The 26,821-nt window shown below is 35.1% G+C and overlaps 1 protein-coding gene across 1 annotated transcript in view; it reads left to right on the top strand.

The window, feature by feature from the left end:
• Positions 1 to 395: 395 nt before the first annotated feature.
• The window catches only part of LOC131156677 (uncharacterized), a 95,572-nt gene continuing 69,146 nt past the window's right edge, over positions 396 to 26,821 (top strand). Inside the window, exons 1-2 of the mRNA XM_058110541.1 lie at positions 396 to 829; positions 967 to 1,140. Coding sequence (XP_057966524.1) covers positions 775 to 829; positions 967 to 1,140 — 229 coding nt within the window. The 5' untranslated portion in view covers positions 396 to 774. The remainder of the gene's footprint in view (positions 830 to 966; positions 1,141 to 26,821) is intronic.

The raw sequence follows: 26,821 nt of genomic DNA, 5'->3' as shown, positions 1-26,821 counted from the left end.
AAACCAATGGTTGAAAATATAATAGTCCACTAATTGACTCATTTTTTGATAATTCATCGGAGAAACCATAATACACATTGTAAAGAGTTGAAAAAAAAATTTTATAATCTATTTATATGTTAATTTTATATTTTTTTTGCTAAATATTTTTTTTAATTTATATCTATTTTATTAGGTAATTTAATTTTTTTTTTTACTTTTCTTCAAGTAAAGAAGATTATGTCATTATCTTAAACTCAAATTTTGTTTTTAATTTTCAATATTATTTTTGTTTTAAAAGTATACAAGTTTAAATAAATAAAATGTAAAAAAATGTATTTACTTTTTAAATAAAAAAAAAAAATTTATTAGGCGAAGGAATTAAAATTAAGATTTGCTTCTAACTTTTGCCATATTTGTACCTCACACTAACATGTGTTCTACCGAATAATTTGTTGCCAAAACGAGGCTTGGACAACTGTGTCCAGTTAATTGTAGAGACGAACGCCCACGCTCTCCAGCAGCGAGCGTGAACCACTCTCCGTCCCGCCCCTAACCGGCGGGGCTTACTGAGAATATTCGCGATCCCGCGATTAACGAACACGCGCGGGAGCCCTACCCGAAAACTGAAAATCGACACAAACGAAACTTGAGCAAGTCGAAGCGGACAGTTGACAGAGAGCAGTATGAGAAATTGTTGGAAGCAACGGAGATCATCCCAGTCTCACTGTGTCTAAAATCTCAATCTCCTATTCACATCTTCGACCGTGCACCTCCTGACTCCTGAGAACGGAAATGGAGCTCAAACCAGGTTTATCGGCCTTCGTCACCGGCGGCGCCTCTGGAATTGGTAATTTTCACTTTTTTTGAGTTCGATTTCTTCCAATTTTGTTCGTGTTCGATTGCGTGCGAGAGTGCTCGTTGGTTATTTACTTTGTTATGTTAGAAATTAGAATAGATTTACACATGACAGGGGATTTTGTGCAGGCGAAGCTCTCTGTTTGGCTCTGGGTCAGAAGGGAACGTTCGTGACGGTGGTGGATTTGTCGGAAGTCAAGGGAAAGAAAGTTGCAGCGCTTGTGCAAAAAGAGAACGCCAAATTTCATCCGGAGTTGGATTTTCCATCAGCTATATTTGTGAAATGCGATGTCACGAACACAAGTAAGTCGATCGTTGTCAAGTATGTGCATTTGGTTTTGTCTACTGGTAATGTTCTCGTTTGTCCCACTGATGAGGAATTCTGAAAATAGAATATTGTACCGTTTGAAATAGCATTTATGAATTTTGTTTATAATCTTTTAGTTCTAAATTTTGTACGAGAGAGATTGTTGGGTTGGGAATTTGTATTATTCATGAGTTTATTCTTCTAAATATTTCTTTGACTGGATCCTTCAACTACTTTCCTCTCCTTTTCGGTTCATGGTTTGCAAGCGGTGTATGGTATTGTTTTGTTTTCAATTTTTTTAAAAAATATTTTAGTTGAGTACTAGCAGATTATGACAATGCTTCTGTTTGTTTATTCGGCAGTTTTCACCTTCTGTTTTGGGTATTTCGGTGTAAAAATTGAAAACTGACAGTTTTGTATCACTGTAAAAATTTTAAGAAATAGAAAAATCAGAAATAAAAATTTAAAATTTAAAATTGAAAACTAGCAATGTGGTTGGTTGATATTTTGAAAACAAAAATACATTTAAAGCATAATTGAACTAATTCTGATTTTCGTCCTTGAATCGAATAACAATTAAAACATGTGCTTAAAGTAATAAAAGTATAAAAGAATACTTATAAAAGATAGTATAATAAAAATATAAATTATTATAATTATTTTATTTAATTATTGTCCTTTAAAAGATTGCTTTTTAGTATTATAATAACAATTCTATAGTACTTTAAAAGATTGCTTTTAATTTTATTTGATTGAAGGACTAAAATATTATTATTTTTAATTTGTTCAAGTAGTTTGGATTGGTGCTTTCGAAACTTTTGGGCTGGTAGTATGAAATATTGGATGGTGGTTAGTGTAGCAGACTAGCAGGGGTATGAAAGTCTTTGGAACAGGGCATGGTTTGAAAAGTAAGGGATTTTTTGATTTTGTTCATGGAGGGTCTAAAGGTGACGATTGGCATCGTTTTGTGGAAAAAGTTTAGTACAATGGTTGGATCTCTTCTTCCCAGTGCTTATTTTGAAGGTAGCATAAAGATCATTGATAATTGTTCGTGGAGTCAAGTGGTGTAGAGGAGATATAACATTGCGGGGAAAGGAAATCATTTTCAAAACAGTGTGTCAATCATGGTTTTAAATCTCCTAGCAGGAAGCAGTTGCAGAGGCCACAACCATTCCTAAATTCAATAGTAAGCATGGAGGTTTCTAAAATGTGAATTTTAATGAATTTGACTGGTTTTATTCAACCTAAAACACTCTTTAATAGGCAACCTGATTTTTATATTAAATTTATTGTTCTGTTTAGAGAAAGTCATATCTATATATTTTACTTTTCGCTAGATTAATGACTAAAATTCTGCCTGTGATGCATTTAATGTCCTAATCTTTTCATGCATAGCCGGTCCTAAGGCTAGGTTAAGGAAGAGGGTTGCGTTAGGTAGTTGACAGCCATCGTAAAATTTGTTAGATCACTATGATATAAATTACCGAATTCGTTGGGGCGTCCCCTACGAGTGATGCGTTGCACTTATACTATCCCGGTGTAACGAAAAGTAGACAAGGGTGACTAGGTCGTCGCCTCAAAGCTATGTGCCGTGTTAACGCCCGGGTATGGTGTCAAATATGTGAGGGTTCCCGTATCATTTTCAATGTGAGCGGGTAAAGAAGTTAGTTTAGGAGATCAGGATTAGATTAGTAACTTGAAATATAGCGACACTTATGGGTAAAAGCATGGAAATTATGGATACAATGATTAAAAGAAAACTTAATATAATTTGCCTTTAAGAAACTAAGTGGGTGAGGGAGAAAACAAGAGAAATTGATAAATCAGAATTTAAAATTTGGTACACTGGAAAAGAAAAAAAAACATAAGAATGGGTAGGAATTATTGTAGGCGAAAATTTAAAAGATAAAGTTGTAAATGCAAATAGAGTAGGGGATAGAATTATAAAAATCAAGATGGTCTTAGGCCAATAGATAATAAATATCATTGGTGCTTATGCTCCTCAAGTGGGCTTAGCAGAAAATCTTAAGAGACAATTTTGGGAGCAAATATGAATGACCATGTTGGAAGGGATGATAGAGGTTATGAAAGCATGGAGGATATGGATATGGAGACAAAAACGAGTTTGGGGAGATGATCAAAGACTTCGCTGTGTTATATGATTTTATTACAATGAATACTTACTTTAAGAAGAGAGAAGAACACTTAATAACCTTTAAAAGTGGATAAAATAGAAGTCAATATATTTTTTAACTAGGAGGGTAGATCGTTTATCATGTAAAGATTGTAAAGTTATCCCAGGCGAAAGCTTAGCCATACAACATAGAATTTTAGTGTTAGATATATGTATTAAAAAATGGAAGAGAGAGGATAAAATAAACTAGTATAAGAGAACTAGGTGGTGGAACCTAAAGGGAGAAAATATAATAAAATTTAAAGATAAAATGATCAAAGATGGTGATTGGACTTTAGAGAATGGTATAGATACAAATGCTCATTGGTGTAGGATAGCCAACTCTATGAAAAAGATAGCAAAAGGGATTTTAGGTGAATCTACAGGAAGATTCTCGAAGAGTAAAGAAAGTTGGTGGTTGGATCAAGACGTCCAAAAAATCGTAAAGACAAAAAGAATTTGGTATAAAACATGGCAAAAATGTAGAAATGTGGACTACTTTGAAAAGTATAAAGAGGTGAGAAAAGATGCAAAAAAGGTCGTTAGTGAAGCTAAACATAGATCTTTTAATAATTTGTATGATAGATTAGATAAAAAAGAAGGGGAAAGAGATATATCTAAACTTGCTAGAGTTAGAGAAAGAAAGTGGAAGGACTTAGGTAATGTAAAATGTATAAGAAGTGAGGTTGATATTGTTTTGGTTGAGGAAGAAAATATAAAAGAAAGATGGCGAAGTTACTTTAGTAAGCTATTTAATGAAAACCAAATGGAAGGATTAAACTTAGAATTAACAAATGAGGAAAAAACAAAAAATATTAGGTTTACTTGCAAGGTTAGTTAACGAAGCTAAGTTTGCATTAAAAAAGATGAAAAATAAAAAAGTTATAGGATTGAATAACATCCCAATTGAAGTTTGGAAACGCTTAGGTGATAATGGAATTATATGGTTAAATAATTTATTTAACATTATAAAAGCAAAAAAAATGCCAGATGAATGGAGGAAAAACACTTTAATATCTATATGCAAAACTAAAGGAGATATTCAAAATTGTAATAACTATCTGACGGAATTATATGGTTAATTAATTTATTTAACAATTATAAAAGCAAAAAAATTCCAGAAGGAGATATTCAAAATTGTAATAACTATCATGGAATTAAACTTCTGAGTCATACGTTAAAACTGTGGGAACAGGTAGTTGGACAAAATTAAGGTTAGAAATGAAGGTGTTAAGAAAATCAATTTGGTTTTGTCTGGGAGATCTACTATAGAAGCTATATATCTTTTTAGAAGATTAGTGGAAATGTTTAGGAAAAGAAGGGGGGTTTGCATATGATATTTATTGACTTAGAGAAAACGTATGATCGGGTACCTAGGGAAGTTTTATGATGGGTTTAAGAAAAAAGGGTATATGCAGTAGGTATAGTGATGTCATTAAGGATGTGTACGATGGAGTAATGGCTAGTGCTACTATAGGAGGAGAGACTAGAGAATTTCCAATCACAATTGGTGTACATCAAGGTTCTGCTTTGAATCCTTATCTTTTTACTTTAGTGATAAATCACTTGGCTAGGAGTATCCAAAGCGAGGTTCCATGGTGTACATTATTCGTAGATGATATTGTATTGATTGATGAAACTAGGGGTGGAGTAAAGGCTAATTTAGAATTATGGAGAGAAACTTTAGAATTTAGAGGCTTTAGGATAAGTAAAAATAAGACAGAATCTATGAAATTTAATTTTAGTAATAGTAGGAGGAATATTGGAAGACAAAATTGAACTTGATGATGAAAAAATAAATAACACTTGTGGATTTCGATACCTTGGATCTATAATGTAAGCTGAAGGAGAAATTGAAGAGGATGTAATGCCTAGAGTTAAAGCAAGTTGGGTAAAATGGAGAAGTGCTTCAAGTGTGCTTTGTGATCATAGAATACCAACTTTGCTTTAAGACCAACTATGCTATATGGATGAGAATGTTGGGCGACTAAGAAACAACATATTCAAAAAGTAAAAGTTGCTAAGATGAGAATGCTTGGATGGATGAGCAGTATAACATTGAAAGATAAATTAAAAAATAAACGTATTCCTAGTAAGTTAGGGGTAGCTCTTGTAGAAGATAATATAAGGGAGGGACGACTTAGATGGTTTGGATATTTGCAACGTAGGCCACATAGTGCACCAGTAAGGAAAAGTGAGTTAATTACTGTGAGGGGTGTTGTGTCGGGCACCCCACTTGTGCCAAACACCAATACTAAAACTATTGCTATTGAATATATAAGAAATTAAAGTAATGCAGAAACTAATAATAAAGCAATAAAAAGAACAAGACAAGAAATTTACGAGGTTCGGTATAGAATTACCTACGTCCTTGGGCGCCGATGATCGATCCACTACTTCTTGACAAAGTACAACTTTGAGGTGTGTTTTACAAATGAAGAGTTGAGCTCTTTATATAGCTTCAACCTCAAGTCTAAAAAACACTTCTCTCCAATGTGGGACAAATAATATAAAAAATTCAAAACAACCTTTTATACTAATGTGGAAGTATTCTACCAATGTGGGATAAAAACAACAAATCTCCACCTTGACGATAAATTCAACAAATTTTTCAGTCACCAACATTTTCTTGAGTTCCACATCATCGGCGCCTTCCAAAAATACTCAGATTTGCAGGATATTGATCAAGTCCAAACAATGTTTGAACTTGATTGTTGTCACAATCTTGGTCAACATATCTGCGGGATTTTCAGTTGTAGCAATCTTCTGAAGAAGTATCTTGCCTCCATCAATAATATCCCGCATAAAAACCAAACGTCGATGTGCTTCGTTTGTGCATGGTAGACTTGGTTCTTTGCCAAGTGAATAGCACTCTGGCTATCACAGAATACAACCATGTGCTTCTGAACAACTCCCAAATTTTCAAGTAAACCCTGCAACCAAATAGCTTCCTTAATAGCCTCTGAAGCTGCCATATACTCTGCTTCTGTTGTAGACAAGGCAATGGTAGACTGTAAGGTACACCTCCAACTCACTGGACCATTAGCAAATGTAAAAATATATCCAGTAGTTGATCGACGTTTATCCAAATCACCTGCAAAATCTGAATCCACATATCCAACAACACGTTGATCAATAGTATTATTTTTCTCAAATACTATACCAATATCAATCGTATTCATAATATATCTCAAAATCCATTTTACAGCTTGCCAATGTCCTTTACCCGGATCATGCATATACCTGCTCACCATACTAACAGCTTGTGAAATATCAGGTCTAGTACAAACCATTGCATACATCAGACTACCAACAACACTTGCATAAGGAACCTGTGACATATACTTACGTTCCTCATTTGATTTAGGAGATAAAGCAGCACTAAGTTTGAAATGAGGAGCAAGAGGAGTGCTTACTGGTTTTGATTGCTTAAACATGCCAAAACTCTCTACTACCTTCTTCAAATACTGTTTCTGAGACAAACTAACTCTTCCTCTCATTCTGTCTTTGCGAATCTCCATGCCAAGTATCTTCTTTGCTTCACCAAGATCTTTCATCTCAAACTCTTGATTTAACTGACTTTTCAACTTGTTGATTTCTTCCCTATTCTTTGAAGCTGTCAACATATCATCAACATACAAGAGTAAATATATAAAAGATCCATTTTGTAGTTTGCGAAAATGAACACAATGATCATGTTTATTTCTGATGTACTTCTGACCTATCATAAACTGATGAAATCGTTTGTACCACTGTCTTGGAGACTGTTTTAAACCATACAACGATTTACCCAGTTTACATACCCAATTTTCTTTTCCAACAACCTGAAATCCATCTGGCCGAGTCATATAGATTTCCTCTTTCAAATCACCATGTAAAAATACAGTTTTTACATCGAGTTGAACTAGTTCAAGATCAAATTGTGCTACCAAAGCTAACAAAATTCGAATGGAAGAATGTTTAATAACTGGAGAAAATACCTCATTATAATCAATGGCTTCCTTCTGTGCGTAGCCCTTAGCTACCAATCTAGCTTTGAAGCGAACATTATTTGCATCTGGAAATCCTTCTTTCTTTACATAAACCCATTTACAACCAATTGCTTTCTTACCCTTGGGCAACTGGGCTAGCTCCCAAGTCTGATTCTGATGAAGAGACTGCATTTCTTCATCCATTGCTTTTTTCTACTTGTCTGATTTAGAGTTCCTCATTGCTTCTTTGAAAGTGTAAGGAACATTATCATCCACAACTGGAAGTGCATAGGCCACCATATCAGTATACCGAGCAGGTTTTCGTATTTCTCGTCTTGGCCTTTGAGAAACAATTGATTCTTGTTGCTGTGAAGATTCTCGAATTGAAATCTCCTCTTCTTGTACACTATTCCCCACCGTAACTGGAGAGTTACCTTGTGTAGTCTCATTTCTCACTGGGTTTCCCAAAATTGTCTCAACCTCCACCTGTTGTTGAGTACCACTGGTCTTCTCTTCAACTCGTGACTCCTTGCGTATTGTTTTCTTCATCATCGCAAGTTCATTAAAAGTTACATCTCTACTTAAAATCATTTTTTTCGTCTCTAGACACCAAAGACGGTATCCTTTGACTCCTGCGCTTATCCCCAAGAATATTGCTTTCTTGGCTCTTAGATCCAACTTAGATTCTTTAACATGATAATAAGCCATAGTACCAAATACATGTAAAGAATCATAATCACTAGCAGGCTTTCCAGACCATACCTCGTAAGGTGTTTTTCCTTCTATTGCAGATGATGGTAGACGATTGATGAGATGACATGCATACCTAACAGCTTCAGCCCAAAACCTTTTGTCTAACCCAGCATTAGACAACATACATCGAACTTTCTCCAGCAAAGTCCGATTCATGCGCTTTGCCACCCCATTCTGCTGTGGTGTATTTCGAACTGTGAAGTGTCGAGCAATACCTTCATCCTGACATACCTTCATAAATGGGTCACTCGTGTATTCACCACCATTATCTGATCTGAGCCGTTTAATCTTTTTGCTAGTTTGATTTTCAACTAATTTTTTCCACTTAAGGAAAATATCATACACTTCATTTTTATGCTTCATAGAATACACCCAAACTCTTCTGGAAAAATCATCAACAAAAGTAACAAAATAATGCATACCACCCAACGAAGCCGTTTTTGTGGGCCCCCATACATCTGTATGGATGTAGTCTAAAATACCTTCAGTCTGGTGGATTGCTGTGCCAAATTTCACTCTAGTTTGTTTTCCCAGAATGCAATGCTCACAAAATTCAAGTTTGCACACCTTTGCACCTTTTAACAAACCTCGCTTAGTTAATTCTTGCAAAGATTTTTCTCCTGCATGTGCTAACCGCATATGCCATAACTTGGTTGTATCTGAACTTGCATCTTTCTCAGAAACAACAGTTGCTGAGCCAATAACTGTACTACCTTGTAAATAATACAAGTTATTTTTTCTTATTCCTTTCATCACCATCAGCGCACCTGATTTAATCTTTAAGGTTCCATCTTTCAAAGTGATAGTGAACCCTTTAGATTCTAAGGCACCCAATGAAATCAGATTCTTCTTTAAACTTGGAACATACCTAACATCAGTCAAAGTCTTAATAGTTCCATCTTGACATTTCAACTGTATTGATCCTATTCCAGTTGTTTTACAAGTATTATCATTTCCCCTAAAAATAACCCCACCATCTAATTTTTCAAAATTAAAAAACCATTCCCTATTGGGACACATGTGATAGGAACAACCAGAATCCAAAATCCACTCACCAAAATAATGTGACGAAGATGTTCCAACAAGAGAAAAATCTGACTCACTTCCATCATCATTGGCTATATTGGGCATTAGAATGTGCTTTGTCCTTATTCTTCTGCTGTAATTTAGGGCAATCTTTCTTCCAATGCCCTCTCTCACGACAAAAGGCGCATTCATCTTTAGCAGGTCTCCCACGAGATTTGCTCCTTCCATGAGATTTACTCTTCCTTCCAGGCATACGACTCTGAGAACGTCCTCTTATTGTTAGTGCTTCTGCTGTTTCCTTATGGACCCTTTGATCCTTCTTTCTGCATTTAGTACTAATCAATGCAGTACAAACAACATCATAAGTAACTTTATCTTTCCCATACAATAAAGTGGTGGTCAAATGTTCATACTCATCAGGGAGAGAATTCAGTAACAATATGGCTTTATCCTCATCTTTCACCTTTTCATCCAAATTTAACAAATCGGCCAAAATTTTATTGAAAGCATTTATGTGGTCATTATTCGAAATACCTGGTTGATACTGGAAGCGAAACAATTTCTTTTTCAAATAGAGCCGATTTTCCAGACTCTTGGCCATAAATGTATCTTCCAATGTCTTCCACAATTTCTTTGCAGATGTCTCCCTCATAACACAATATTTTTGATTTTTGGCGAGACACAGACGAATCGTACCACATGCTTGACGATTGATCTTTTCCCAATCTCTGTCACCCATATCTCCCGGTTTATCATCCAAAGCAATATCTAGTTCTTGTTGATACAAGATGTCCATCACCTCACATTGCCACATACCAAAATTATTGGTACCATCAAATTTCTCCACCTCTAACTGAGCATTAGCTATCGTCTTCAATGATGATGTCGAAGCTGAAGGGGTTAGAGTTCGTGTGGACAGAGTTTCTTCTACTGCTGCACTAGTTTCTGCCATCTTCTATATATTTAATAGCAACCAATAAAGCAAAAGGCCTAGGATGAATAGTACGTACCAACTGTGTCTACTCTGTTTTATCCTATGAAATTCCACTTTGACCAAGCCGACCTCTAGGGAGCGATTGAGCCGCAATGGTCTCTGAGCACTCGCTTAGACAAGGTCTTTCTTAGGCATCAAACGTGGAATCAAGGATCCTAACAGAGGAACACCTTCGTATCAACACAATTCAACCTAGCTCTGATACCAATTGTTGTGTCGGGCACCCCACTTGTGCCAAACACTAATACTACAACTATTGCTATTGAATATATAAGAAATTAAAATAATGTAGAAACTAATAATAAAGCAATAAAAAGAACAAGACAAGAAATTTACGAGGTTCGGTATAGAATTACCTACGTCCTCAGGCACCGATGATCAATCCACTACTTCTTGACAAAGTACAACTTTGAGGTGTGTTTTACAAATGAAGAGTTGAGCTCTTTATATAGCTTCAACCTCAAGTCTAAAAAATACTTCTCTCCAATGTGGGACAAATAATATAAAAAATTCAAAACAACCTTTTATACTAATGTGGAAGTATTCTACCAATGTGGGATAAAAACAACAAGGGGTAACAACAAGGGGTAATAGAAAGGATAGGGATAGACCTAAAATAACTTGGAATGAGAAAGTAAGGATTTAACAACCCTGAATTTATTGAAGAAATTGTCCATGATCGCATAAATTTGCGAAAAAAGATTCGTGTAGCCAATCCCACCTAGTGGGACTTAAGGTTTGGTTTTGTTGTTGTTGTTGCCACATTAATGACTAAAAAAATTATAAGTATATTTGAAAGTGACAACAATTAATTATAGACATGAAATGAGTCTATATACAATTTATATACATGAAATTCATAGTACCATGACAATTTTACAATACAATTATAAATTCACCAACAAAGAACGATGTGGTGGTTGTTCATAGTCTCCATCTCTATTGTCAACTTCGGTTTGAGATTAGGAATTATCTCTGAGAATTTAGGTATACTTCCAAGAGGGGGGGTGAATTGGGTTTATAATTTTTTTTTGTAACTTTGGTTTATAAATTCCTTAGTTAAGTATTAACACCAGCAAATTGTTTTTTAGCAATCACACACTCACAATAATATCGATTAGCGACCACACAAGTATAGCCTACAATTCTTAGTATGACAATGTAAGATTTCAATCCAAATTCAATCTCTTATATGAATGAATGATTTTAAAGATCAGCTGGTAAATTCTAAGTACCAATATAAGATTGATTAAAAAATCTCAGAACTTTTTATATTCAAAATCAGAATTTATCCTTCAACAATGAATAGTGATAATATCAAAAATATTTTCAAAAAGATTAATTTTATAAAGCCCTGCAACTTTCCTTCAATAGAATAATGGATTTAGCAAAATTAACTTCAGCTTGTGATATTGAAAATCAGTATTCAATTTTGAACTTGTTAAATCAACCAACAACCAACAAGATAGTGTGCTGATTTCAAATATGAACCACACTTAGTATTTCAGCAACTTCCAATATGCAGCAAGTGCTTAATAATCATACGTGCGGGTTATATACTTGCAACAAAATAAAGAGATTAGGGAAGAAGAGTTGAAGACCAAATTTTTTACAAGGTGCGGCCAGCAGTCTACGTCCTTGCCCCAAGCAACCGCTGTGAGAATTTTCCTTTCCAACTTTTTACCGGGCAAAGTTACAACCTCTCTTTGTATGAGGTGGAGATCCCTCTCTAACAAGAATACCCCTTCTTGCTAGGCAATGATCCAATATCCCTAAATCGTCAAAAATAGAAACAAGAAACAATTTTTGTTCATACAAGTAAAAACTCTCTGTTAGAGCAGATTTGTACAAGTGAAAATCAATATACTTCAGCAATAATCAATATAAAAGAGTAAAGTTCAAATGAATATCACCGGGGTTCTGATTTGATTTGAAAATCTCAGTAGAAAACAATCAGAAACCGTGAGTTGTATCAGTACAAGCACAGCAATTTCTTCAGAAAAATTTCTGCAAGAGAGCTTTGAATTTGTAGCTTATTTGTGCTTTGATTGTTGTTGATTGTTGTATGTATTTTGTGAAAACAACAAGTATTTATAGAGTTGAAAAGTATATGAACGTATTCCCCAAGTTACTTGCAGTGTTTCCCTAGTTTTCTCAAAGTTTGGGAGTCAATAAATCAATTTTGGAAACTTTCCCTCGCTGTTTTAAAAGTTAAAATACGAACTTCAGTCGAATGTGACCTGAGGGTCAGTTGCCTGAGCCTTTTAAGTTCAGAGTAATTTGAAACACAGTGTTGAGTCAGTCGCCTAGGCCTTAGTGGTCAGTCACCTGTCTCGGTTCTGTTTGCTCAAATTTATCAGCATAAGAATGTCAGTCGTCTGATGAGGATTCATCAGTCACCTGTCCTGTCTTGCAACTTATATGCTTTCAAAATTTTGTTTCCAAAACTCTTGTCTTTTAAAACTTGAAAAGCTTAAGTGAGACTTTAAAGATATTTTCCATGGTTTTAAAAAACAAGTCTCTAAGTCAAATATAGTTCTTAAGAGCTTTGAACATTTATATTAAAATCGTGAAGTATTTACATGAGACTTCTTAAAGACTATAACTCTCTAAGCGCTAAGTCTTCATGCATTTGCTTTCATTCTTTGTGTCTATCTTGAGCTCTTTCTTTAGCTTCATCAATACTCATGTCTTTAAGCATAATCGTCATTCAATCTCTTCAAAACACTTGATCTTGGTCTTTATGAAATCATTTGAGCCGTGAAACTTAACTTAACCAAACATGTTAAGTACCCTTGATTTGTTATCATCAAAATAAGATTCTAAGCCTTGTTAGGCCAACAATCTCCTCACTCCTATGGAAATGCATAACTAAATAACCCATGTGCACATTGTTTTTGTTCTTGCCACGGACCGGCAGTGAGAATCCAACTAAAAAAATAGGTGTATAATCTCCTCTTTGACCATATCCATATCTGTAGGTTGTAGTTAGGGTTGGTTCTGGGTAGTGGTTAGAAGAGCTAAAGATCACACAATAGACCCGCTAGGATAAGGTCTATAAGAATATGCAAGATGTGAATCATGATAATTATTTGGTGGTGGAGGTGAATACACTAGCTAGTAATTGCTATCATGAGATCTATGATTGTGATGAATCATTTAATCCAAGGTCTCCAAAATTAAGAACCACATGACATAAATCTTTAGCATTGATGATCTTAGCGGTGATGACTTCCTGTAGGTAGTGCTCCATAATTCCCACTAGGACCACTACTAGTAGCACTCCTGCTCCAAGGTTGTGAAGATTGGTACTGAGGAAGAATATCCAAATCACAATTTTCTGGCCCATCTTGTAATCCATAATGACTAGAATGTTTTGTGTCTGCTACCAATGATGTCCCTATGATACCCATAGCCTCTGATTTGGCCTTACTCATAATCATACTTGGCACTTTCACCAGCAGCAGCAGCAGCAGCACCATCATTGTTCATTGGCCTCAAACCCATATTATCATCTGTGTATGTTCAGAATTGGATTGAATCTTGCACATTTATTGGTGGCTCATCACCTACTTCTGAAGTACCACCAGCTTCTTCATCTAACCATCGTATTATCCTGATTGTTGGATAATGGTGTTTCTCCTCTTTAGCCATGGACTCAAAGGATCATCTTTTTCAAAAATATAGTTCAAATTGATGGGGTTAAAATAGTCTTCTATATCCTACTAGTTTCTCCTAATTGTTTGCCTCAACTTTAGCCTAATGTTGTAATGAATGAAAACAAGTTTTTTGTAATCTTATTACTTTAGTTTATTCCATGTTTTCGCGTGGATGAATCTAAATATGCTCCAACTACTCAAATGTAGTGTTTGGGAGCATGGATATTGGGGATTTGCTTTGGATTTTTGTGGATTTAGTAGAAACTCTACACAATTTTATGCTATGATTTGTGTTAGTTTTTTGGGTTCCCTTCTTAAGTGGAGAATAGCTCAAAACTTGTTTCTTATTAAAAAAAAAAAAATACTTTCTTGTGGACAACACCCACAATTTGGGTCCACTTTGGATCACTAGATATATATCTCATAAGCGTCTTAGGATTTTCAGCTGCTGTTGGTAGAACTGTAGAAGAGGAGAGGTTTGGGAGAGAAAAATGCATTTTTCTTACCCTCTTTTGCAGCGCCATTCAAACGATCAATCTGAAGTGATCCACTATTAGATTGAGCTGAAATTTTAGCTGGACGTTCCCAACTTGTGGTTCCTCAATTTGAATGGTAGAATTGGTGATTGGAGTTCTATAGCTATGGGTTTTGTGGCCGAACAGCAGGCTCGGTTTTTTTGGTGATATTTCTCCCACCTTGTTTACACTCGTTGTTTCATTAAACTTTATATATATTGAAGTAGTATTTTGTGCACTTGCTTTTGAGTGCCGTAAATTGGTGATTGTAAAACTAAAATTGGCGATAGTGGAGCTCATTTGATGGACCTTTGGTCTAGTGGTTTTACCATTAGTCCAGTGGTTTACTGTTTACATTGAGGGGTGTTTTTCTACGTTAAAATTCTGTATTCTTCGTTTGGTTGTGTGTGTGTGTGTGTGTGTTTTTTTTTTTTTTGCATTCTTGGGCAGATAGCGTTGCTTAAATTATTGTCTTTGTCCATAAGTAAAAATCCTTAAAAAGAATAAGAGAAGTTCTGGGTTTTTCTCCACGTAGAAGGGAACTAAAAAATCCAACTCTTCTCCCCCTTCCTGACTAGGTGGAGGCACTTGCCAAATCGGCAAACAAACGACTAGACTTAAACTTTCCTCTAGGTAGGAATTTTGTCAACATGTCTGCACCATTATCATTGGTGTGAATTTTCTCAAATTCAAGCAACTTGGAATCCAATACATCATGTGTCCCTTGATATCTTACATCAATTTGCTTCAACCTACCATGGAAGGTTGTATTCTTGGCAAGGTGAATAGTATTCTGGCTATCACAAAATAATACTTTGTTTTTGTGTAAGCCCAAGTTCATATACAAATTTCTTCCTCCAAAGCAACTCTTTTGCATGCTTTGATTGCTACAATAAATTCAGCTTCTGTAGTACATTTTTTTCGACCTAGATTGCCAAGCCACAACTCTCTTGCAAAAGTTATCAAATACCACGAAATAGACCTCCTTGTGTCAATATCCCCAGCCATATCTCTATCTATATAACCATCAAGAATAGGTTCTTCACTTCCAAAACAAAGTTGCAAACTAAAAGTGCCACGAAGACATCTCATAATCCATTTCACTGCATTCCAATGCTCTCTTCCTGGATTATAAAGAAATTTGCTTACTATACTAATTGCATGAGCTACATCAGGTCTAGGCCTAGCCATTGTATACATTAGACTACCTACTACTGATGCAAAAGGAACTCCTTGCATGTCTTTCTTCTTCTTCACCTGAAGGAGATTGTTTTAAAAATCTAGTGTGTAGCAAGAGGAGCACTCACCGCTTTGGCTTTATCCATACGAAACCGCTGAAGTACCTTCTCAATGTACCTCTTTTGAGATAGCCACAACTTCTTATTCTGTCTGTTTTGAGATGTTTATGCCTAGAATTTTGCTTTGTTAGTCCTAAATCTTTCATCGCAAAAGACTTGCCAAGCTCTTACTTCATAATCCTAGAAGAATTATGACCAACAATAAGCATATTGTCAACATTGAGCAATAAAATGATGAAATCGACGTCAGAGAATTTCTACAGAAAGACACTGTAATTAGAGATTTTCTTGTAGCCTTGTTTAGTCATAACATACTCAAACTTCTTATACCATTTCTTGAGAGCTTGTTTCAATCCATACAAGCTCTTCTTCAAATCTCTATGGAGGAAAACAGTTTTCACATCCATTTGCTTGACCTCTAAATCTAGTCTAGCTGCCAAATCCAGAACATCTCGGATTGATGACATTTTCACAACTAGTGAGAATATTTCCTCTAAGTCAATCCCTTCCTTTTGGCTGATGCCCTTGACATGTAGTTGGCTTTGAATTGTGGATGTGAAGTATTCTCTTCATGCATCACTATTAACCCACTGATTTTCAAAGTTCTCTTGGCAACTTGACTAGCTCAAAAGTATGATTTTCGAACAAAGATTTCATTCATCTTTCATAGCTGCTACCTCTCCTTTTTCTATTCACTTTCTATAGCCTCTTGGAAATATTCAGGTTCTCATTAGTCAGTAGTACATACTCATTAGGTGAGTATTGAGTAGAGGGTGTTTGTTCTCTAATAGCCTAAGTGGAACTGTAGATTTCTCAACAACTTCTTTTGGTTGATCATCAACAATCTTATGTGTTTTGGAGCATTTATCCGCAACTTCTTGGTCCCTTTCATCTTCATTTTTCTGAATGTAATTTTGCATACCATTTTGATTGTCATCAAGCGCATATGTGATAGGAGTTGGATCCAACCATGGTCTTAAATTTCCACGAAACTGTCGAAATTTCTGTCACCTTCGAAATCGAAATGACAGTTGATTTCTGTCTTGCATAATTTTTGTCGAAATCTCAACGAATCATCCGAAATTTATCGAAACCTCGAAATTTGAGCGAAATTTGTCGAAATTTATCAAAATCTCGAGAGTGAAGTGAAATTTCTCTTTGAATTTATTTTATTGAAACAAAAGGTTATCACAAGTGCTTTTGAAATTATATGAAAAAATAAACTTATAGTAATATTTTATTTAACCATTCATGTCTAAATTATCAATATTTGTATAATAAATAATATTTAAATGATTTATGAATTTCATTTGCATTAACTGAATATGTTTAACGTACATTATCTTACAAACATGTTTGATTCACATACTATTTTACAACTTTTCCACCTCATACAAAACATAGATGTATTTAATTTGTAATATATTAGTCTTAAAACTTATATTTTATGTTTGTTAACCATTTCTAAAGTTTCACAAAGAATTTCATGCTTTACTACTAGTTTCCGTTATTTTTTCAAATCAAAATCGAAATCGACATCGAAATCGAAATTTCCGTCGAAATTTCTGTACTTTTGGAGCTTCGAAATTTGAGTCGAAATCGAAATTTAAGACCTTGGATCCAACTCAATCAAGTCATCATTTCTCTGAGAATCTGACTTCTATGAGTTGTCAATATTTCAATGGTTTGATTCGCCATAAAAACCATGTCATGACTTTTAATAAGTTTCTTTTCAAATGGATCATAAAATCCATAGCCAAACTCATATTGACATAGCCAATGAAGATACATTGCCTCGTTTTGACATGTAATTTGGACCTGTCATCTTTAGGCACATGTACAAAATCTATAGCCAAACACATGCTGGTTATCATAAAAGACATCCTTGCTATACCAAACTCTATCAGGAACATCAATTTACAGTGCTGTCAGTGCAACAGTGGGAGAGAAATTAATCACATGTGCAACTGTATACAATGCCTCACCTAGAAAGATCAAGGTAACTTTGCTTCTGAAAGCAAAGATTTTACTCTTTCCACTAATGTTCGGTTCATCCTTTCTGCCAGCCCATTCAACTGAGGAGTCTGAGGAGGTGTCTTTTGATGTTTAATGTCCTGCTGTCTGCGATGCACATCAAATGGTCCATAGTACCATTATTGGTAAAAATACATTACAAATTCTTTCCCATTTTCCTCTCAATAGAAGCCTGAAATTTTTTAAAGACATCAAGTACCTCTTTTGACTTCAAGGAATAAACCCAAAGTTTCTTTGAATGATCATCAAAATAAGTTACAAATAAAGTGCATCACCAAGTGACTTTACCTTCATTTGGCCATAAACATTTGAATGTACCAGGTCAAGCAAATCTGATTGTTTGGAAGAAGGATGACACTTGAAAGAGACCCTCTTTTGTTTTATAGACAAGTAGTGAACAAACATTCTCAATTTTTCTCCTTTTAATTGTGAAAGTAAATTCTTATTGGCTAGACAATGGAATCCTTTTCACTAATGTGACTAAGCTCTTGTACCACACTAAAGTATTATCACTTGCAATTACATTCACTAAATTGGTATAAATTGAAGCATGCTTCAAGTACAAGCATGAATGCTTCCTTTTGCGGTCCACGACTGAAGAGCCTTAGTGAGCTTCCATTCTCCATCTCTAAAAATGCTGCAGTATCCCTTGTCATCAAGCCGTTCTATTGAAATAAAATCCAAACAGATTTTTCTTGTTGGGGAAGAGGAATTCTAGTACTTCCCTATAGGAAAGTATGTACTTGGCTTCTCTCTAGTGTAGAAGTGAAGGGATGCCTTTCTCAAATTTTTAGAGAGATTGGAAGGCAGTTTTATTTTGACTGTTTTCTAATCTTTTTTGGTTTCTTCTTTCCATATTAAATGTCTTATTCTTGTTGTACATTCTTTTCTCTACACTGAACATTAGTAGAGACGAGATATGTTTTTTATAAATATGTTATATACTTATTTTTTAAAATTCTAATTTCAGCTTCAACTGAGTCAAATTACAAATTTCAAACCAGATTATTTGGCGTAGATATAAATATTTCAGTATCTCCTTTATATTCTGAACGTTTTACCTATGCTTTTACCTTGAAAATTCATTCACATTATATATAACAATCAGTGAACTACATGAATCATAAGGAAGGTTGATCTATAGTAATGAAAAAAGAGAAAGGCTCATTAAAAATGCATATGAATAATAAGTAGTCAGATTGAAAGTTAAAAAAAATTTCAACCAACATAAATTTAGCTTACAAATTTTAAAACGTAAATGAATTTTTATTATGTAAAAGATTATGTAAAATGTTATGGAAGAGATGTCAAAATCTTGATATTTCATATATTTTGGGGGGGGGGGGGTTATTATCATGGGTTCTAGTTGAATTACCTCTGAGATCACTGTTTTTCTTATTATATTTTGCATTCTGAGGATGAGAGTAGACTGATGGTGGAAGGACTAGAACGGGATTCTTTGCCTGTTGAGGATAGCCTGCTTAAAGAGACCTTTTGAGGAAGAGAAAGTTAGGGCTACAATTTTTGGGATGGAGAGGGATAAATCTCTTGGGCTGGATGGTTTTAATTTAGTCTTTTATCAAGATTGTTGGACGGTGGTGAAGAATGACCAGATGAAGGTTTTTAATGAATTCTACTGGGATGAGGTTTTAAGAGTATTAGAATTTTATCACTTTAGTTCCTAAGAAAAGTAGGCTATCAAGATTTCTGGTTATAGACCGATTAGCCTAGTTTCTAGTTGATGCAGGTGCAGCATCAAGGTTCTGCAGCCATGGAGAAATTAGAAGAGAGGAAGGAAGGGGAAAGGAGGAGAGAGGAGATACTAGGGGGGAAAACTCGCGCTCAATTCCAATTCAAATTCATCAACAACTAACTTACAACATGGCTTTCACACACTATTTATAAGAAAGCCTAAACACATAAAATTACACACATACCCCTAAAAGTACATGAATTACAAACAAACCCATACTTTACATAAATATTACAAACAAATCCCCAAAATACACATAATACTATACTAATTAAACTAAACACATAATAAACTACTAATTAAACCCAACAATTATCAAACCAATTGTTCTTAAGTAGTCCCCAACATGGATATTCCCAAGGTCTTGCTTCATGGCCTACATCAACTCTCCTCTATTTAGAAAAAATTCGGCCTCGAATTTTGAAATGTTGGAGGATCAAAAGGGAGAATCAAACTTGGACTCTTTGAAAGCTAGCACTTGAATGAGACAAGAAACCACGTTCCTTTGGTAATACCATAGACTTGACTTGAGAATTAGCATCAATGAACTCGTTGGAGATGACAAACTCTATAATAGGAATGTTTGAAGGACTTTGAATGTCTTCAGATACATTCATTGCCTTGCTTGTAGTGTCTTCAAGTTGAGCAACTTTGACATGATCAATAATCTCAAATTCTTTGTCTTGGTTGGTTGGTAGAGCACTTCAGAATGATTTTCTTCCATTATAATGGAAGACATGTGTTCTCATGTCCTTGAGTCACACCCAACTCATCCAACCAAGGAGAACCAAGAGTGGCCCATCTTCATAGGTATGATATCACACCGTATATTATTAAAATAGTCACCCATTTGGTTAGGAACCAAACATCTTTCATAAACATATATGTTAGTGTTATCAATTCAAGATATGTCATAAGGCTTTGGATGGTGTTCCGAATGAAGTTGCATACGAATAACTCCAATTCTAAAAATCACATTCATATGGCATCTTCCACCAAAAATGAATTTGCATACTTTTTCCCCATACTTAAGAAGGTATGGAATGGCTTGATATTATGCTGGAACTATATATCACCAAAAGCCTTAACACAGTTTGCCCACAACCCTTGCTCTTAATTTCTCAATAACTGTCTTCAATTCACCTTTGATATTGATTGTCATGCTGAAATGAAATAAATTAACAAAGATAACTTGCGAACGCAGCGATGCGAGCTGATTTTTTTATTGGTGGCAGTGACAACTCCATGCTTCAAAGTGCCGATGGTACAAAAGTTCTTCAACTTCTGCTGTTTCTTGTCAAATTATCACACCTGCATTATGCGGTCAGTGATCAAAATACCATGCTGCATATCAAAATATCGTTTCTTGTTGCTGGGAACCAATTTCTCACAATTCTGGCAGCAGGAGGGGAGTTTTGCAGAATTCCACTCACAGTCCCTGGTGTGCGGGGCGCGAGTCACCAGTAGCAACTTTCCAGCAGTTATTTTTGGGGCGAATGGAGATCAATGAATGGGGAGGACAATGGTGTTGGTGGTGTGATGAGAAAAGCGCAGGAGGATAGGGCTTTCAAAGAGCCAGTGGCTGGAGATGTTTTGGCCGGCGCGTGAGGGTTCCTCTGGTGGTCGGACGGTGATGAAAACTTGAGGGTGAGGGTTTTTTTTTTTGGGGGGGGGGGGGGGGGGGTTATATTTTCAATGGGATGGGTGGTGTTGCAGGAAGGGGTCTGGAATGTGGTTTGTGAAAAATGGGGACACGGATGGAATTTTAGGAAATGTTCAGATAGTGCAGAACTGCTTTTTGTTTTTTGTTTTTTTAAACTGAAATTCAGAAATATATAGAGAGAGAGATAGAGAGAGAGAGAGAGAGAGAGAGTCAAGAAACTGAAGGAGAGAGAAGAAGAAGATGGGAGGCTGTGGGAGGTTGGAGGAGTTGCTGGACAGAAACTGCCAAGAGACATCAACAGAATTCAGAAATGAGAAAGGAGTTGTGAAAGTTATGGGAGAGAATTAAAGAGAAGAAGAAGAAGAGAAGGAGAAGAGAAACAGAGAAGAAGAAAGAGGGCAGAAGGCTGCTGGGCAGCAGAGGGTTAGGGACAGAACAGGAGATCAGAACAGAGAAGAGACAAGAAGAAGAGAAGACATCAGAAATAGAGAGAATTGAGAGAATCAGGAGAAAAAATTAGAAGAAGGTTAGAAGAGAGGGGGAGAAGAACTGGGCAGAAAAGAAGAGCAAAAGGGATAATGGAGGGATTGAAGTGGAAGAATGGAGATTGAAGTTGGGCTCTGATACCAAGTGATGCAGGGGCAGCATCAAGGTTTTGCAGCCATGGAGAGATTAGAGAGGAATGAAGGGGATGGGAGGAGAGAGGAGATACCAGGGGGAGGACTCATGTTCAATTCCAATTCAAATTTATCAGCAACTAACATACAACATGGCTTTCACAATTCACACACTATATATAAGAAAGCTTAAACACATAAAATTACACACATACCCCTAAAACTACATGATTTACAAACAAACCCATACTTTACACGAATATTACAAACAAGCCCCCAAAAAATGCATAATATTGTACTACTTAAGCCAAATACATAGTAAACTACTAATTGAACCCAACAATTATCAATCCAATTCTTCTTAAGTAGTCTCCAACATGGATTTTCCCAAGGTCTCGCTTCTTGTCCTGCATCACTAGTGTTATAAAATAATCTCTGAAGTGCAAGCTAGTTGGTTAAGTGTGGTGCTTGATAAAACTATTTCTAAGGCCCGGAGTGCATTTGTTGGGGGAAGATAGATTGTGGATGCAATCCTGCTGTGAATGAAACCGTTGAGGATATTAGGAGGAGGAAGAAGAAGGGGCTTGATTTTAATTTGGATTTGTAAAAGCTTACGATATCGTGAGGAAGGGATGTGGAGAAAGATGGTGTAGATGGATGAAGGGTTTGTATGCCTATTGTGAATGTTGCAATGATAGTGAATGGTGAGCCTAAATTTATCCACTTTCTCTGTTTTTGTTTGTGTTAGTGGCTGATGTTTTGAGTAGGATGGTTGAAAGGGCGGTGGATAGAGGTTTAGTGAAAGGTCTATAAGTGGACAGGGAGGAGATCATAGTGTCACACCTTCAATTTGCGGATGATGCTATCTTTTTATTGGAGGATCAAAAGCCTTCTTTTGTAAATATATTAGGGCTTCTTCAAATTTTTGAAAGGGTCTTGGGGCTTAAGATTAATATGGGTAATAGTGGTATTGTGGCTATTAGTGTACCTGTAGCGATTGTTAGCGAATCAGCCTTGGAAGTTTTTTGTGTTGAGTTGGCCTGGCTGTTGTCCTATGTAGGGGTTCCTTTTCGGGGTATTCCTAGATCAGCTAGTTTTTGGGATTTGATGGCGATCTTCCGAAGATGATAGTCGATCAGTCGATCTTGGTTGTTGGATTCTTTGGGTGTTTACTCTTGTAAATATTTCTGTACATTCTTGGTTGGTATCAATTTCTCCTTCCACTCTACAAAATAATCTGGAAGGTCTAAATCCATCCCCCACCCCCCCCCCCACCCAAAATCAAAGCATTTCTTTGGTTGATTGTGCTTAATAGGATAAATACTAATGACTTGCTGCAGATGGGGAACCTTTAAAGGCTCTCCCTTCTGATATATGTATGCTTTTTTTTGATTGTTCAGAATCTGTTTCACATCTTCTCTTGCATTGTGATTTTGCATGGAAGGTTTGGAACAAGCTATTAAATTTTTTTTTTGAGAAAGCTGGGTTTGTCATAGAATAGTGTAGGAGTTTTTTGGCAATATCTTTTGTGGGGTTTGGGAGGAAGAAGGAAGGAATTGTATTATGGATTTGTTCTTTATTTGCATTTTTATGGGGCTTGTGGAAGGGATGTAACTTGCGTATTTTTTTGGAGAAGAAGTTACCACATTGGTTGGTGTGGGAAAAGTTCTTTTCATGACTTCTTTATGGTGTGTGGGTAACGGAAATTTCGAGGGGATGAGTATTATTACAGATGTTCAGCGCAAGTGGGAGTCTCTTTTAAGGGCATGCTGATTTTCTTTTGCTGTTTTTATTTTTTGCATTTTTCTTTTTCTGATTTTCTTGGGATTCCCAGATTTCTTTATGTAGATGTCTTCTCTCTTGATTGTACATTCTTTCTCTATCTAATGAATTTACGTTTCTATAAAAAAAAAAAAACTGGAATCGATCTTGATAACGCCATTAATCACAAGACAAATTCAAAAAAATTTAAACACAATATCAAATTGAGAAAAACTATATCCAGCCTTAATAATTTATTTAGTCAAGTTCCATCAATTTCTATTTATGAGAATTGAGCGGAAATAATATGTTAATTAATCGTATGACATTATAATCAACTTGAAATATAAATTTTATACATTGTTAGAAAATGAGTAGGATTCTCACACATGAACATGTACATCAATGTAAGAGCTTACATTCATAATGTCGTTAAAATATTTGCATGATGAACTTACAAAACAACCTCCACTTTCATTCTTTGCAAATGAGGCAAAGATGAAAGGTTAGCCACATGGCATCCATTAGATTTGAAATGTAAACCCAAACACTTCAAATATCAGTGCATCATCAATTAATTCCATATTCTTTGCCAACAATCTGTTAAGCAAAAAATGGACCGGAGAAAAAAAAAAAACTTTTGGCCAAAGAAATAGGGAGAAATTGAGAGAGAGAGAGTCATTGGAGGAGACCCATTGTGGTAGCAGCAGTGATGCCACAAAATGAAGGGGAAGGCATTAGAAGCTAGGATTCTCTTTGTAGAAGAGCGGAGGAGAGAAATACAAAAAGTTATTATAACACCAATGAATTTGTTTCTAAATTAACTTAGGCAATTCTTATATATCTCTGGATCATTGTAATAAATGTTTTTGATTATTTATTATATTAAATTAAACAGTTTTGATGGGCTCTCATAATTTTTTATGTTTTCAATTCAAAATACCAAAATAAATATTATTTCTTATCAATCATTAAGTCAAGTAATTAGTTTCCTAAATTAAAAAAAAACTCTTACATTTGAAATTAACTAAACATAATAAAGTTGTTTATAAAAGAAATAATATAGTCAACTAATAATTTTATTATTACACTATAATGGAAAGACAACTGTGGTCAAAAATGAAATTTAATACACTAGCACTTCGTAGGGAAAGTTGATATCTGATAAAGGAAAAACTCATTAAAACTACATATGAATGATAAATAGAAATAAGCATTGAAGGGTAAAAAAATGAGCTAATAAAAATTTTACTTAAAGTTTGAAAAATGTAAAAAATTCAAAAATTCTGGATTGGGCATTCATTATTATAATTTGTTCAAATTTCAAATTTAATAGTAAGAAAATCATGATTGGAATTTTAAAATTATGAAAGGAAACGGATGTTATAGTTGGAATTTGGTTACAAATTTGCTCAAATTTCAAAATTCCGGGAGTAAATTATAGGCTGGATTTTAACATTATGAAAAAAAAAAGTTGCAACCAGAGTTTGTAATGGAGGAAATTTAATGTAGTAATAATATAGATGTTTTTTAAAAAAATACATGTAATAATGAACCAAGAGGGTTGAATGATATAGAGTTTCAGCCAATAAAAATTTAGCTTAAATTTAAAAATGTAAAAAATTCCAGAAGATAAGACTTGGGAATTGGGAGGTTCTCAAGCCCTTACCATTTTGTAGTCTATATACAGTATAGATATTTTCGTTTTCTTTTTGAAATAAAAAAAGATATGATTTATTAGTGTTTTATAGATGATGAACCTCACCTACCACATACTTGTTATTGATGTATTTTTGTTTACAATATTTTACTTCTAAATCTTGCATTCTGTTTTTTTTAATTGCAAAAAAATTAGAGGTATATTAATAGTGAAAGAATATACAATACATGAGAATAAGGAATCATCCAAAAAAATAAAAATTAAAAACAGAAAAACTGAATTAGAAAAAACAAAATTAGTACAAAACAGTGGACCAATGTGATATTCAAGACATAATCCCTTAAAGAAGACAAATACTGAATCTTATCCCAAATGAAAACCCAAGAAGTCTTCTTCCCCTTAAAATGTGATATTCGTTTCCATCCAAACACCCCACAACACTGCAAACAAACCACATCTGCAGAGCAGCCTTGTCTTTTCTTCTTTGGAAGAAATAGTTAGCATTCTTCTGACTTCGTTCAAATCTAACTTTCCCCAGTAAAAAACCAAATAACATGTTCCAAATCCTTCAAGAGAAAGAACAATGCAAAAGCAAATGAGAGGTAGATTCAAAACCATCAAAAGAAAGAACACATACCAGGGGATAATGGCTTAGAAGGCTGCCTACTTCTGCAGATTGTTAGTATTAACTCTATTAAGAACAATCAACCAAATTAAAGTCTTAATTTTTCAGAGGGAACTTTGGCCTTCCAAATCATACGAAAGAAAGAAAATGATCTCCTGTCAAGAAGAACGAAGAATTGCTAGAAAATTCTCTTGGAGACTCCAGCACCCCACTTCCTCGCCTATTCCCTGTTGGAAGGACAGCAACACTACAATAAACTCAACAAAGGTGCAAGGTCCTCCATCTCTCTATCATTCAAAGATCTACGACAATGAAAATTCCATGAAAAATTCCCCTCCTTAGAAAGCAAAAAAGAACACATAGGGCCATTATGTGATGAAAGACAGCCGATAAATAAAAGCACAAGGAAATGACACAAAAAGAGGTGAATCCTCCAGCCAAGGGTCTTCCCCCCCGTAACAAATACTCGTACCATTGCCCTCAAAATTGGTATTAGGAATAAAACTAAATGGCCGAGGAAGATTAAATATCACAACTCTCAATTTTCCAATGACATGAAATTATCTTACAAACATCTTTTCAATTATCAAAGAATATATAAATCTTTAAATTTAAACTTGATAATTCAGAATATAAATTCAAGATGAGTAGGAATGAGACTTGAATGGGGACCACATGAGTATAAATGAACAAAGATTAAGAGAAGAGAGATAATCACCCAACATTCCGTGGATGAATGTAGCATGCATGTATGCTTGCATGGTCACTGCACGAGAGCTTGCAAGTGCTTAATTTGAGCCCTGGGCCTCAAAACATGGATGAATGTAGCATGCATGTATGTTTGCATGGTTGCTGCACGAGAGCTTGCAAGTGCTTAATTTGAGCTGTGGGCCTCAAAACAATCATCCTAAAACATAAAAATCAATGTGTAGTGCAAATAAGAGCAATAAAATTCGTCTCATAGTTACCTGGGTCGCTCCCCACCCCCCACAAACTGTGGTCCTGATTGCACATACCAGTTTGTGGGTCAATAAATCCCCAAAAGTGGCGACTCAGATTTGTTAATCATTTTCAAATAGAAAATCGTAAGAAACTATTCTCAGTTTTAAAAACTCATGGGAAAAATATTCACTGTTGCTGTGAAGCCTGCCAGAGATAGAGAGAGAGAGAGGGGA

This window comes from Malania oleifera, chromosome 5 (assembly GCF_029873635.1).
Source record: "Malania oleifera isolate guangnan ecotype guangnan chromosome 5, ASM2987363v1, whole genome shotgun sequence".
Lineage (NCBI taxonomy): Eukaryota > Viridiplantae > Streptophyta > Magnoliopsida > Santalales > Ximeniaceae > Malania > Malania oleifera.
The sequence above is the reverse complement of the archived record's forward strand: the minus strand, read 5'-3'. Positions and strand labels throughout refer to the sequence as shown.